The 16,338-nt window shown below is 42.7% G+C and overlaps 1 protein-coding gene across 1 annotated transcript in view; it reads right to left on the bottom strand.

Annotated features, from left to right (window-relative positions):
* Positions 1 to 16,338, bottom strand: part of LOC306924819 (CUB and sushi domain-containing protein 3-like) — a gene marked incomplete at both ends in the record, with an annotated part of 337,974 nt that overhangs the window by 106,346 nt on the left and 215,290 nt on the right. The window contains 6 exons of the mRNA XM_079503471.1: positions 1,048 to 1,161; positions 2,217 to 2,297; positions 2,852 to 2,997; positions 11,143 to 11,320; positions 14,220 to 14,408; positions 15,727 to 15,936. Coding sequence (XP_079359597.1) covers positions 1,048 to 1,161; positions 2,217 to 2,297; positions 2,852 to 2,997; positions 11,143 to 11,320; positions 14,220 to 14,408; positions 15,727 to 15,936 — 918 coding nt within the window. The remainder of the gene's footprint in view (positions 1 to 1,047; positions 1,162 to 2,216; positions 2,298 to 2,851; positions 2,998 to 11,142; positions 11,321 to 14,219; positions 14,409 to 15,726; positions 15,937 to 16,338) is intronic.

Here is a 16,338-nt window from a genome sequence, read left to right as displayed (position 1 = left end):
GGGACCAGGGCAGGACGGGCAGTTGGGCACCCAGGAGCCGCAGTTTCTGATTGGCCAGTGGTGCAGGGCGGGACCAGTGTCTTCCATTGTGAAAGTCAGTGGGTGGGACGGGACAGAGCCCTCCAATGCATGCCGGGCAAGCCGGACGCTGCCTGATGAGTGTCTAAACACGGAAGTGCTGAAATTTGGCGGAAGCAGAAAAAACACAACTTCCCAGGGAAGTTGACACGCCGGAAGCCTCGCCTTTCTAGACACTCTCTGCTTTAGGTCGTGAGGCTCCATGGGAACGAGAATACCCTAATAATGTAAACATTTTGTCACTTCCTTACTTGTCATAATGTAATTGGTGACATTTGCTAATCTGGCCCAAAAAGAATGATAGCTAGAGGGAGAAGCAAAGTGGAGAAGTGGAACGCTGAACGAGCGCCTCAGTCTGGATTCCAGGCTAATAATTAAGTGCTACAAAGTAAGCTGGTTTACAACATAAACCAGCTGTCTAAACAACGATCTAAATTATAAAGGAGGAGTCCTACAGTACTGAGATAGAGTCTGAAGAGGTGAGTTTTCAGGCGACGGGAGTAGTGGGAAGTGATTCTGCAGTTCTGACTGAGGGGGGGGGGGGTCATTTCACAGCTTGGGAGCCAAGCAGGAGAAGAGTCTAGGACCCATGATGAAACCTGACCTGACCTTCTGTAGCCTAATCTCTTTTACACTGATTGACCAAAGTGAGGCACTGGGTGGAGGGGAGCCCCAGGTCTGAAGGTCTGAGACAGCTCCTACTCTGAGGGACATGGCAAATTGGAATAGGGACCCTTTGTGCTGCTCAGAGGCTGATAGAGAGGGCTCTCCTGGTGGTCTGTTAATGATGCAGAACGAGTGGGTGCTGCTGTATGCAACAAACCTTGGAAGACTGGCATCGGGCGGGCACACTCACACACGCATGCACGCACGCGCACGCGCACACACACACGCACACGCACAATACACGCACGCACACACGCACGCACGCGCACACGCACACACACACAATCACTCGGGGAGACCAACCTTGACAGACTGGTGGGCTTCCATCCATCTGCAGTCTTTCCCCCAGCCGACAGGTCAGAATCTCACTGCCCACCAATGTGAACCCTGGCAGGCACGAGTACCGAATGATGTCCCCTGTAGGATCATTTACACCCACAAGCAGGCATTTACACACGCGCACACACACACGCACACGCACACACACACACACACACACACACCGAGGTTAGCATGATAACTGAAAATATATTTGCACACAGTCATCCATCCGCCCATACATGCACGCACACAATGTCAAAATATGCACACACATACACACAAGCACGCACAGAACCTTTTGTTAGTAATAGCTTCATCAGCAGCAGCACCACTTGACAGTAATCAACAGCACATTTTCTAATGAAGATTGACATCCCCTTAGCAAGCTATGGTACTAAAGACACCTCATTACCAAGAAAGAGTAACACACTTGCGCACGAACTTGCACGCACGCACTTGCGCACGCACTCACGCACTTGCGCACGCACACACTTGCGCACGCACACACGCACGCACGCACGCACGCACGCACACACACACACACACAGAAGACAGACAGTGAAAAGTGACTGCTCGTACTCTGTGGTAATCACTTCTGAGCATTCACAATACATTTATTACTATTAAGTGCTCAGTAAATTACTACATTAAAAACAAATTAAGAAGGAAGCAAGGAAAGGAGGAGGGAGGAAGGAAGGAAGGAAGGAAGGAAGGAAGGAAGGAAGGAAGGAAGGAAGGAAGGAAGGAAGGAAGGAAGGAAATAAAAAGGAATAACTAAAATGTTTTACACAGATAAAGTAAACTTTAACAGGTGAACAGAGTGAAATTCATTATCCAAACTAGTTTACAATTTGGAGATCAAACGCATGAACGGCTAAATGAAAACAAAGAAAATCATATAGGAAGAAAAATCACACCCGTGTGAAGTGTGGGGCACTCTTATCATCGTACTGTACATCATCATGACGTAAAATAGACATTATGCCTATTTGCTCAGACATGACGTAAAATTCTCCATTCATTGTCAATGGGAATTTAATGTTTGTTTAAGACAAAGTTTGTGGATGGTAACCAAAAGCTGGATGTAGGAGGAGCTAGCGCCCCTCAAAAATACAGTGACTGGAGCATAAGGAACAAGATTACAAACAGACCTATTTCAAACACATCGTCATCAGATAGGATCTCAGCGTTGGCAACAGAAGAGGGTGGCTGACAAATTCTCAGCTGGTATGCTGTGGACGAGAGCAGAAACAATGAAACCAAATCAATAGGCGCGTCCTCTGTATGCATGTATGTGTATGAGCTGTCTGATACTGTACACTTAATTTTGTGAATGTGGTTTTGTGTGTGTATCTAATCACATTGTCCCCTATTTAAGCGGAAAACTGTGACCTATCACAGTTCCTGAACATCAAAAAGCCATTGCTTTGTTTTGCCACAGCTAAGGAGTATTTTATTATTCATGTATTAACTATAACTTTCTTTGTATGTTTTACATGAGCACACAGTGTAGGTACATGCTCCATTAGACCAAACCAGAAGCGATACCTTGGAGCGAAATACGGAAGAAAGGTTAAGAAACTCCAATAAAAAGCTGATAATAAAGACACTCCCATATGGAATAAAACAATGGCAAGCTGCTCTACGCCTCCTCTCCCTCCTCTGGGTCTCTGGTCTTCATTAGTACACCCTGCTTCCTGTGATCAGAGGACTCGGACTTCAAACTAATAAGGAGCATTAGATCATCCTCTCGCTAACGATGAGCCGCTAGCCAAAGTGAGGTTACCATGGTAATGCAGCACAAAGAAGCCACTCGTGCTGAAATCGCTGTGGAACTTGATAAGGATTTGATTGGCAGTGGTGGACACGCCCTCCTGGACCGAGCTGCCATAGAACTGGGCGACCTGTGGCGAGCCCTGGTCAGGTCCATCCCTAAAGACAGAGGAAGAGAGGGTTAGAGCAGGGGTTCTCGAACTTTAATGTCAAGGACCCCCTAATTGATATGTATTTGGCCGCAGACCCCCAATCCGAAAATATGGAAATCAGGGAAGAACCTCTGCCGCAAATTCTTCACACCGGTCTGTTATAGTGCCACCAGGAGGCAGATTTTTGCACATTTTTAGCAACATTTTTTTATATTACTCCTACAGTAGCCTACATATTTTGTCCAGACACCACGCAAATTGGTACACATTATCTCTATAGTCATGTGATCGAGACAAATCTGTCAGATTCTCCATATTCCAGTGGCCCGTTTTGTACAAAATACAAAATGACCATTACACATAATGTCAGACTACTGGTATGGTCAATACATTTCTGTATATGACTTACTTTACTAAAACAAACAGTAGTGTCTCTTCCACTTTTGATCTGTTGTCATCGCATATGGGATATGGAACATGACTTTTATACCTAATTTTGTGAGTTAATGGTTTAACTGCTACTTGTATCCATGGATGTTATAAAATGTAATTAAAAAAGGTTGTGGCACATGCATGGTTTTTGTGCTCCTGCAGTCAACATCAACGTTAGGCATGTACACAGTACTGGGTGTGCACCTGCTGAACAAGTGCTGAGCACTGTCACCATGTTGTTGAAGCTGTGATTTTATACACAATGCCATGTTTTTCATATATCGATTATGGAACCAAGTCACTGAGATTAGGAAACTCCTCAGGCATCAATACAAGGCTGATGACATGGCACGTTCTCCTTACCAGAGGTCAACATGCATCTCTTATCAGTGAGTGCATACGCACCAACCCTGGATGCCAGTGAAGACTCAAAAGGCACCACGCAAGCCTTTGTTAAATTAATAGGAGACTGCACGCTCTGGGAAGGTGTACCATAGGCAAACAAACTGGGAGATATGAAGTCATCATCCATAATAGACTGCCATAAGCAACTGTGTGTGTGTGTGTGTGTGTGTGTGTGTGCGTGCGTGCGTGCGTGCGTGCGTGCGTGCGTGCGTGCGTGCGTGCGTGCGTGCGTGCGTGCGTGCGTGCGATATATTGTATTCTGGATGTTTTCCACCTGCATGACAAGCATTTCTGCCACCTCTATTGCAATTTTGTTTTATCATGCACTTATGTATATATTGGACTTTGTATATTTGATTTGTCTGTGCCTTCACCTGTTCTGTGTTATGTTTTATTTTCCTCACTATTCCCTCTTTCCATATTCTAACTCTTCCTGTAACAGCAATGTTGAGAACCTGCACAAAACATATTTCACCCAATCATTTACACCTATAATTGTGTCATGTGACAAACTGGCAATAACGTTGCTCCCTGGTTGAGGTGAACAATATGAGTATCCTCCTCCACATACAGTAACTGTACAGTAGGAGGCAAAGCCTTATCTCATTCAGAATGCAGCCACTAGAAGTTCTAACAACAAAGTAGAAAGTTGAACACATCACCAGTTTTCACATCTCTACACTGACTTCCAGTGAGACATAGAATTGAATATCGCTGCTCATCTTTAAATCACTCAGTGGTACAGAGCCAAAACATTCTGACTTTGCTTTTAAATTATGAATCATACAGAAGTTGTCCAGGAACGGTCTACTAACTCTTCCTAGAGTTCAAATTAAATATGGTATACGGTTTAGTTATTATATTCCACACACAGTTGGAACAACCTTCCAAATGATCTGAATACTTTTAAATACTATTACTAAATACTATTACTATTACTCCACAGTGTATTTGTTTTCAGCCTATAGATAAATACTGACTAATGAGTTAATCAACAATATTGTTTCTGCAAAATGGTGAATTTAAGGTGTGAATTGTTGATACTGACCAATTATTGTGTTGTAGAACGAAGGGAAACCAGAACAAATATCAGTGTGTGAATGTGTGTGTGAATTGGATAGTGTAATGCACATTGTAAGGGCTTTAGATAAAGGCGCAATATACATTTTTCATTTAGTGTTCAACTGGATCATTATTAATAGGACCATATTCTTTCATTATTTTATTCTTTTTATTCTTTATTTTTCTTAAAATGCTTTTTCATGCCTTACTGTATGCAAAACAATCTGAATTGCTTTTGTGTATGACATTTACTTTCGAAAAAGAACTTGCCTTGCCTCATATTCTGAAAACAACAAATATACAGCTATCTCAAAGACCATCTCATTTAGAAGCACAATTCAAACCTTGCAATACATAATCTTTTTTTTTTTTTTTATCCCACGATTTTGTAACCCATTTTTCACCCCTGTGTCAATTATCTAATGTGATCCTGGGCTCTACACACCCTCCGCCAACCTAGTCCCCATATATGGGGGACATGGGGAGAGCAACGGACTTGAACTCATGCTTCCTTCATGCCTGAGTGTCCAAGTTGCTCCTTTACACCTGACAGGGGGGAGTTTCCCTGGTTGGACGTAGCGAGTGGAAGGAACACGTTATTCCAACCAGTTCCGCTTATCAGGCGCCCCGGCTGGCCAGGGGGAGGCAGTTTAGAGACCAGGATTACTGCATGTTTTTTGTGAGGGTACGTACCCTAGGGGACACGGGGAGAACATGCAAACTCCACACAGAAAGGCCCTTTCGCCAACCCCGCCTCGGGTATGGGCACTGATGACAAGGAGGAGGAAACACGCCACCAGCACCCACAGCGTCCCGAGTGGGAATTGAACCCAGGACCTTCTAGCTGTGAGGTGACAGCACTACCAACTGTGCCACCGTGCCCCGCAATAAATAATTATGTCAGCAGTTTCAACCTTGCTTACCAAGTCAGATGAACAATTTAACTCATTTAATGCAGATGACGTCTTTGACGTCTTTTTTTCCCAATGGCACTCGTTGATGTATTTTTAGGTATTTATTGATTCAGAATGGTCTCGCTGACAAACTGGCAATAACGTTGCTCCCTGGTTGAGGTGAACAATATGAGTATCCTCCACCACATACAGTATCTGTAAAGTAGGAGGCAAAGCCTTATCTCATTCAGAATGCAGCCACTAGAAGTTCTAACAACAAAGTAGAAAGTTGAACACATCACCAGTTTTCACATCTCTACACTGACTTCCAGTGAGACTGAATATCGCTGCTCATCTTTAAATCACTCAGTGGTACAGAGCCAAAACATTCTGACTTTGCTTTTAAATTATGAATCATACATAAATATGGTATACGGTTTAGTTATTATATTCCACACACAGTTGGAACAACCTTCCAAATGATCTGAATACTTTTAAATACTATTACTGTTAGGTTCTCCACAGTGTATTTGTTTTCAGCCTAGCTAAATACTGACAATATTGTTTCTGCAAAATGGTGAATTTAAGGTGTGAATTGTTGATACTGACCAATTATTGTGTTGTAGAAAGAAGGGAAAACAGAACAAATATCAGTGTGTGAATGTGTGTGTGAATTGGATAGTGTAATGCACATTGTAAGGGCTTTAGATAAAGGCGCAATATACATTTTTCATTTAGTGTTCAACTGGATCATTATTAATAGGACCATATTCTTTCATTATTTTATTCTTTTTATTCTTTATTTTTCTTAAAATGCTTTTTCATGCCTTACTGTATGCAAAACAATCTGAATTGCTTTTGTGTATGACATTTACTTTCGAAAAAGAACTTGCCTTGCCTCATATTCTGAAAACAACGAATATACAGCTATCTCAAAGACCATCTCATTTAATCATGTCAGCAGTTTCAACCTTGCTTACCAAGTCAGATGAACAATTTAACTAATTTAATGCACTTTTTTTTCATTTAGTGCCATTCATCCAATGGCACTCGTTGATGTCTTTTTAGGTATTTATTGATTCAGAATGGTCTCGCTGATATCCACCGTCTAGCAGCGTCCCTGTCGTTTGGTAAAGCTCGGCTCTGCTGTGGTCTTTCAATGAAATGATTCCCCACATCCACCGCCATTGTAACCGTGATCTTAAAACCCCTTTTTTCTCGGAATTTAGGCTCAGATTCAGGATTCAGAACAGGGGGCTCATTACTAAAACATCATCGCTAACTCGCGGTTACAATATTACGCTTCTGATGACATATACTGTATAAAGAGGTTTGATACGGCAGATCAAAAACTAGTCACCAGCCAAAAGGCATAGCACCAACCACTGGCCAGAGCTTTGCGGGTCTGGTGTATTTGATGCGTTTGACACTAAACAGGCTATGCTCCACAAATAGGAATCAAGGTTTTGTTACTGCATTGCCTTCTTGCCTCAAATGTTTTCAGAAACATATTTTCGTCAACCGTTTAGCTGTAAAATGAGATCGTACATTTCTTGGCCACCATGTTGGATACAGCAGATCAAAAACCAGCCACCAGCCAATTTGCTGTACATAACTGCACACAGCATACAGACCTCAGAGGTGCAGTCCACAGCAAACAGCGCTATCAGTAGCTACATGAGGTGGACATCTTGAAAGCGATCTTTGAATTGCTGCTGCAGAATATTAACTCACATTGGGGGGCATATTTGCGTATCTCTTTGAAGGTGGGATCGGTTAGTCAAAATAGGGTGGTAGGATGAAAAGCCATCTTTGAGAAGGCCAAGTTTATGCTTAAATGCAATAATGTGTGCATAGCGATACAGTTTGTGCTCTTCCTCGCAAATGCATACAGTATTGAGGTTGTGGTGATATCTGTGAGGAAGGCCATGTCACAGGGAAACTGTTTTTGTGCAGTATGTGCTTGTACCGCATATCATTTTGTCCCAACAACAATGTACAACATCATTAATTGTGTTGAAAACATCCACGCCCCTTGGTACTGCCATGCAAAGAGGCCAATTTCAATACCTCGTGTATACTTGAAATTAACTGTCAAGGCTCTCGTGTAAATGAGAAGCTGGATAACATCCATCAAATCTGTACACTCATCCGGCGCTAAAGAGAAGTACTTGCAGTCATTCATGACTTGTTTTAGGTTTCCCTCAACATGATTCTGAATGTCAAAAATTCTATGCATCACTGTTCAACGGAAAAGACAGACAGATTCATAGTCCTTGGCCATGTTATCATCTTCAAAAGTTTTAGCCATCCTGACTGCGCATCGCTTCACTGTTTCACCCTCCAACCAGCATTTCTTAGCTTTAACAAGCGAAAGTGAAAAAGCATAAGATGCCTTAAGACCGATCCCTGTGTTGTTGTGGTAATGGTGCAAAGGGCTCTGGGTTCATTTTTGTACTAGTCGTATCTTACTAGGTGGGTGGTGTGGTATAATCTCGAGTTAAATTGAAATTGATATCCTTCATGGCTGCTTACACCTCTAGGCACACTAAACACAGGGCTGCCAAGTCTCACGCTTTGAGAGTGAGAGTCACGCAATTTGACCTTTTACCATGCACCACGCCACACCTCTCATTTCTCCCGCACGCACAATACGCACGCCAAGGGGGGCATAAAATGTGCCAAAAAAGCCAAGCCGGCTCGCATAATAACAATTTTATCTGCGGCTCCGCCGCGTAAGGCGCGATTCATACTCCTATTTTAGAGCCGAATAAAAGTCGGTTCGGCACTTTAGAGCCTATACAATGTGACATCATTTGAGGTACGTCATTTCGGCACTACAGCGCCGAAACAGCGGTAAAATAAGAGTATGAATCGGCACTAATAACACGCGCCCATGTGTGTTTCCTCACAAATGGCAAAATAGCCGATTTGCAGGAGATCATGCAGCGCTGTTATATACAGTAGAAGGGTAACCAGTGGACCACCAAATCGTCAGCAGGGTCCCTGACTGTGACGCATGGAAATGAGCCATGCAGAGTTTAACATCGCTTCGAAATATTTTTCATGGAAGACAATATAGCTGTTAAGTTACAACATTAAGTGAGTAAGTGACTATCTCTCTTCTATACTGGTGTGTGGCGTCTCTTGCGTGATATGAGGAACGGTGCCAGTAGCCTACGCACATTATAGGGACAAAGTCGTGTGTGTGTGTGTGTGTGTGTGTGAAGGGGGAGGGGCCGCATCGCAACTTGTCGTTAGTTCTGTTCAGAGAGGGGGAGAGAGAGAGAGAGAGAGAGAGAGAGCCCACAGATGTGTGGGCATGGGGAAATCATGGAATGGTTTGAACTAAGAAAATGTAAAAATAAGGCATTTTCCCAAATTCCAGTTTTCTGACTTTTTATTTCACAACATACTGTATTCCCCAATTTGCACTACGATTATGGGGTGAATGAATGTGGCCAGACCCATCTGCTCTTTCTGTCATAGTGACATTGTCCTGCATCAGATCATGTCCAAATCAGGTTCTCCAATCTCCAGTAGCCTCTTCAGTTTTTTGAAGATTTTTTGAGTGGTGCAACCACTCCCTTACGGAGCTATGTGTGTGGCTGGCTGGGCCTGAGCACTATGTGTGTGGCTTGCTGGCTGGCTGGCTGGGTCTGAGCACTATGTGTGTGGCTTGTTTTTCACCACCTGTGCGCAACCAAACACAAACACACATGCACATATTAACTGTATATATGATGATTTTGGGTGTGCCAGTACAGTACAGTACAGTACAGTACAGTACAGTACAGTACAGTACAGTACAGTACAGTACAGTACAGTACAGTACAGTACAGTACAGTACAGTACAGAAGAGGGACCCCGACACGGTAGCTCTGTCATTTCTCAACCGTTTCAGACGCGGGGCGGCACACGGGCACACCGGAACCGGCCCGGCCCCTCGGGCGTGTTCCTGGGGGTCTGGATGTTCCGGGGACCCCCGGGGCTTCCCACATGGTAACTCTGTCATTTCTCTACCGTTTCGGACGCGGGCGGCTCGCAGGAACAGGCCCGGCACCCTGGGCTCTATCATGTGGGTCTGAAACCCCCCCCCCCCGGGGACCCCCACACGGAGTTGCACCACTCTAGGGTGGGATGTCTGTATTCCTCTAAAATTGGCCTTTTTAACATTGATTTAGAGTCTAAATCAATGTTAAAAAAGGCCAAATTGACATTAAAAAAGGCCAAAAAAAATATTGGCCTTAAGACACTATGGCAGGGGTGCCCAAAAGGTAGATTGCGATCTACCAGTAGATCACAAAGGCTGTGCAGGTAGATCACATGACATGCTGCCCATAAAGAGTATTTAATTTAAATTTATATTGAAGAAAAAAAAAACATTTCTCCCCCTCTATTTCCCATTCCAAGTGCATTTGTCTTATACTGTACAGAATGTAACACCAACTCTGCTATTCCGAAGCCCCCTCAGGTACATAATATGTAATAGTTTAAATATTATTTAAACTATTTTCAGCGATGGTATAATAATTGATTTGGTGGGTAGATCTTGCCGAGCTGGTCATTTTGAAAGTAGCTCTCAAGTCAAAAAGTGTGGGCACCCCTGCACTAAGGTCTCACTCTTGGCATTTTCTGAAACTTGGCAGCCCTGCTAAACACACAGTTTAGTTTGCAACACAACTCACATCTTGGCTGAACGGAACAGTTCTTCTGGTCAAGTTTTATTTTTTGGGCACATATCTTTTCCTCCATTGCTGCTGCCAAAGTATTGTATTGGTGGTTGAGGGCAGACAATGTCAGACTAAAGTTACAGTAGCACTTTTGGCTGTTTCGGTGGATTGTAGTAATGACAGCAATCATGTAAACTTGCATGTAACCGCTGAAAGGTAGGTAGGTAGGTAGGTAGGTAGGTAGGTAGGTAGGTAGGTAGGTAGGTAGGTAGGTAGGTACAGTAGCCTACCCTACATACAGGATGATAGATAGATAGATAGATAGATAGATAGATAGATAGATAGATAGATAGATAGATAGATAGATAGATAGATAGATAGATAGATAGATAGATAGATAGATAGGCAAATAACATGCTCCTCTCCTGAGATTATTTGATCGGAACCAACTGTTGTAGAAAAGCCTCCCATCCATAGCCAGTGGACTGTCTGAAGAAGCTAACATCACAGATGTTAGAAAAAAATGATTAAAATAGTTGATTCAAACTATTTGACCTGTCCAAGTCAAGATCACACACACAAACATTTTCCTAATTTAATTTTCTCTTTCATGCTTACAGTGAGTAGTGTCCCCGATTGCCCAAATAATTGGCCTATGAGTAAACCGGTAATGGTGCGAACACTCACCACACATTGATGTAGTCATAGATGGGCTCTGTGTTGATAACAGAAAAATTGATGTAGATCCCATAGCCTGGAGGCACCTGGACAGTCCACATGCAATCCTGGAAGTTTGGATACTCGGCTGGGTGTCCAGGAGAGTAAATGGTGCCATTCATGGATGTAATATTCCCACCACAGAGAGCTAGAAAGGAGGGCAGAAAGGCTGTCAGAGAAGTTGTATAAAAATGCCAGAGTGTGCATTTGATTTACCACAAGTCATAACATTTGGTCTCATGGGTGTACCACCACTAACTGTAGGTAAAACAACCATAACAACATGCTATGGATTATCACTATATATTACTGTAACAGACAACCCCAGTGGGTTATTCCTGGACATCATGAACCTGGTGACATTGTGGCTTTGATTCTGTACTAAAACTACTGTACTAAAACTTCCGTCATAACCCTTCAATGGAAAAGTGTTAAAAACTCAGTTTGAACTGCGAGTTAAAGCCGAAGCACAGCTCTCAGGTTCAAATAAAAACTGGGCCGTGAGGGAGAAGGAATCTAGGGAGCAAAACAAAAATATTTACCACTTTCTGAGCCAATATAAAGTTTGCTCCTGGACTTAAATAACTGTTATGTCATGGCTTTCCAAAATGTTCTCAGAGGAGTAGAAGATCCATTGCATTGCATTACTACAGTTGGGTGCCACCGATATTGTCCCTTATCATTTGACCCATTTAGGCCTGAACTCAAAATTTAAAAAAAATCCTTCTAAATCCTCCAGTTTTCTGAAATAAATATTTTCACGATTTTTCAAAAATAGCAGACCTACAAGCTCGTAGCGCGCCACTCGGTGGCGCGCTATGAGCTTGTAGATCTGCTATTTTTCAATAGCTAAATTATAACAATGTTTAAAACACCAAAAGGGGTTTTGCGCAGATCACGCAAACCTCAGCAAAAAGAAAAGGACAATATCGATGGCCTCCAACTGTATGTGATGAATTAAAAAACTTGAAGTTCACATCTGAAGTGAATTCCCTCAAAATTTACAACATGCAGTGGTATAATCGGCACTGCAATACAGACTCTAGAATGCTTCATATATCACTATAATGGGCTGTACAATTTTTACAGTTGCCATACAATGCCATCAATAAAACAATTAATCTGGAGTTTATGGAGTGGATTGGGAGGGGGCTTGGACTACCGTAAGACCTACAAATCCATATGATTGTATGCATAGTTTCAAAAACGAGAATTAATGCAGAGGCACATTTTAACTGTGAATTGTGTTTTGTGAAAAAGCCCATGTCTGTATAGGTCCTCTTGGGCTTTTGTGACATAAATCAACAGGGCATGTGAGTGCTATTCCATTCACATTGTTTAAAAATCACATCCGTGTGAACTGAGTGGTGCAAGGTCTTATATAGTGGTCTGACGTAATGTCAGTGACCATGGTAACCATGCTCACCTGTGCACGGACACGTACACAGCAGGCCCGGTTCTTCCTACAGGCCGACGAAGCAACGGCTTCGAGCGCCATGGGGGAGGGGCGCCAAAAAAAAAAGAAAAAAAAAAAACATTTTTTTTTTTAACTTTTTTTTTTTTTTTTTTTTACTCTGTCCCAACTCTGTCTGCACCGTGTCCCCCCAGTGCCCCCCCAGTGCCTCCCCAGTGCCTCCCCAGTGTCTCCCCAGTGCCAGTGTCCCGCCAGTGCCTCCACAGAGCCTCCCCAGTGTCCTCACAGTGCCTCCCCAATGGACCCCCAGTGCCTCCACAGTGTCCCCACTGTCCCCCCAGTGCCTCCACAGTGTCTCCTCAATTTTTGGGACACGGTAAAAAAAAAAAAAGAAAAGAAAAACGTTTTTTTTTTTTTTTTTTTTTTTTTTTTTTGAGGGGGTGGGGGGGGGGGGGGGGGGGGGGGGGGGGGGGGGCGCCGCGAAAAATCCTGCTTGGGGCGCCAGATTGCTCAGGACCGGCCCTGGTACACAGGTACACAAACATACAGACAACGCTGGTTGTTCACGGACACGTACACAGGTACACAAACATACAGACAAAGCTGGTTGTTGGAGTGGTTTGCACCACTCAAAAAGGTGCATACACAATAAAGTAAATAAACCCCTTTTTTCTCACTGCAGTGCAGGTCTTCCTTCACGGAATGTAAGGAAAGGCCTTCATCATTCATTTACACAGTCAACACAGACCTTCTGAACTTTTAGTTTACACATCCCACACACAACACATTGTACAGGGATCACAGTTCTCTATCCTATGACCTGTATGTGTTCTACTCTGCACAGGGAGCACAGTTCTCTATCCTATGACCTGTATGTGTTCTACTCACAGGGAGCACAGTTCTCTATCCTATGACCTGTATGTGTTCTACTCACAGGGAGCACAGTTCTCTATCCTATGACCTGTATGTGTTCTACTCACAGGGAGCACAGTTCTCTATCCTATGACCTGTATGTGTTCTACTCACAGGGAGCACAGTTCTCTATCCTATGACCTGTATGTTTTCTACTCACAGGGAGCACAGTTCTCTATCCTATGACCTGTATGTTTTCTGGCAATGCTGCAGCCCTGGCTCTTGTGTTGGCAGACATGGCTTGTGTGTTTCATTTCAAAACTGAGGCAGGTATAAATTCTCTGTTCTGCTCTCTCTATTTCCCAGGCTTTGCTTTTGTTCTGAAAGAAACTGCTTGATCATACTGTGAATGGAAATAAAATCAATTGAAATAAAATCAATTGACCAAAAAGCAGAGAATAGCTGTTGATGAGCAGTGCCTGACTGAATAGTGTTGTTGGGGGAGGGGACACTGAAAGCCATATGAGGTTATTTTGTGGCACATACAGTACTGTGCTTATTTCTTAGCACTTTCTTAACTCTGCTTGTTGACAAAGGTCCATGGCATTGACTTTCACCTTGTCCGTTGCAATTTTCTGCCAAAATTGTACATTCGAGATGCTTTTCTTGTGCTCTGTTAAGTCTGAGTTATACAACTTATACTTAAATGTTTGCCGGTGTCACACACAAAACAAGTCAATCTACAAGCTCACAAGCAAGGCATTAGTGAAAGGTCTGTTACCGTCACAGCGAGGTACTGGGTGGTTCCAGTTTCTGCTGACTCCATGAAGACATGTCAGAGATGCCTCTCCCAGCAGGGTGTAGCCTGGCAAGCACTCAAATGAGATAGTCATTCCCACACTGGAATCTTGACCAATCACGATGCCATTCCGGAATGGCCGAGGGTCTGGACATCTCTGTAGTTCATATGCTGGAACCCCATCAACAGAACAAGGTACAGTTGGGTGCCACCGATATTGTCCCTTATCATTTGACCCATTTAGGCCTGACCTCAACATTTTTAAAAATCCTTCTAAATCCCCCAGTTTTCTGAAATAAATATTTTCACGATTTTTCAAAAATAGCAGACCTACAAGCTCGTAGCGCGCCACTCGGTGGCGCGCTATGAGCTTGTAGATCTGCTATTTTTCAATAGCTAAATTATAACATAATGTTTAAAACACCAAAAGGGGTTCCCGCCCAAAATGGGTTAACTGTCCTTTTGCGCAGATCACGCAAACCTCAGCAAAAAGAAAAGGACAATATCGATGGCCTCCAACTGTATACAAGTGATATTCTACATAAATGGATAACATATTACAATCAAACATCATATTGTATTGTGATAGAACAAAGCATTTGAAAAATATAATTAAAATACAATTTGTTAGATGGTTCAGAAAACAAAAGTCTAACTAAGTTCTGGGTGCACAAGGTTGCCACTAGGTTGGATCTCAGAAAATGTACTTCAATTTTATTCTGACTTTAAGGAAGCTTTATGAGGACATTTCAACCAAATCCATTAAATTCAGAATTGGTAAGTGGCCTCTTTAAACAGCTTCTCGAAGTGTTTCAAGGATTCACCTTTGCCACCATCTCGCTTGTTTGAGATGAATGTTCGAAAAACCTCTTGTATGCTTAAACGTTAATCGTAAAACAGATTAAAAAGATTATAATGCCTTTCTTTGATTATGGCATTCATGTCTGCACCATGATTCTGCAGTTTACACAGTAGGACAAAATGCCACTGCAGAGAGTCACGGATAATTAACTTTTTGCCCTCATATTTGAAACATTAGCCCCTGCTAATGTAACTTTCCCCCCCAATCCGCTTTTAACCTTTTCAGTTGTACCAGGGAACTAGGAAGGAATCAGATGGAAAAACCTCTTATCATCTTATCTTATCATCCTCTATAGATCTACCTTGAATTATGTCGCTTTAAGTGTCCCAGTTACAGCTTCCTTCCCGAGGGGGAACAAGTGCCTGCATGTAACCTGCAGACATGTATATTGTGCCTGCAGTTGCCACGACACAAGACAAACGTTGTTTTTTACGTTCCTGTATTGCAGCTAAGATATCGGACATGACAGTGAAAACATGTCTCTGCCTTTCAATGGCAACTGCTGCTCTTTCCTGTATCTAACTTGACTGATGGCCCTGTAGGTTTCCCATTAACAACTTTCGTTGTCCATCAGTCACTATGCTGATAACCAGTTCTAACTCCACAAGGACTATTCTTTGCCCTCACCCTCGTAGACGGTGTGGAAGCCATGTTTGTTCTGAGAGTAGTCACTGTGGAAGAAGAGGGTGGTCTCATGGGTGGTGCTAAAGAGAGAGTCAGGCACTGAGGAACCACTGAACCGATCAATCACTGTCCCTGTCTCCAGGTTCCCGCTGCGAACTTCCAGGTAATCGTGCACAGCCTCCGTGGAGAAGTTTAGAAACTGCAGGTGGATCCCTGGTAAGCATGACATAAAAGAGAGTGAGACACTGTATGTGCGTGTGTGCTGCTATTTGTCCCAAAGTGAATGCAAAAGATTGATGCTATTTGTTTCAAAAAAGTTTTATACTATGCACGTATATATATATATATATATATATATATATATATATATATATATATATATATATATATATATATATATATATATATACGTGCATAGTATAACACTTTTTTGAAACAAATAGCATCATATGTGACATAGCTCTGTTTACACAATGCTGTACCCCCTCCAACTGTATACTTTCCCCTATTTTCAACAGTTTTTATTATATTTTGGCACTTGCTTTGGGAATGTATGTTTTCTCATGCCAATAAACTGTTCAAACGGGATTGTAATTTGAAAAATGTATAAATAAT

This window comes from Electrona antarctica (genome assembly GCF_951216825.1).
Source record: "Electrona antarctica genome assembly, chromosome: 6".
NCBI classification, from domain to species: Eukaryota; Metazoa; Chordata; class Actinopteri; order Myctophiformes; family Myctophidae; genus Electrona; species Electrona antarctica.
This window is presented reverse-complemented; position numbering and strand designations above follow the sequence as displayed.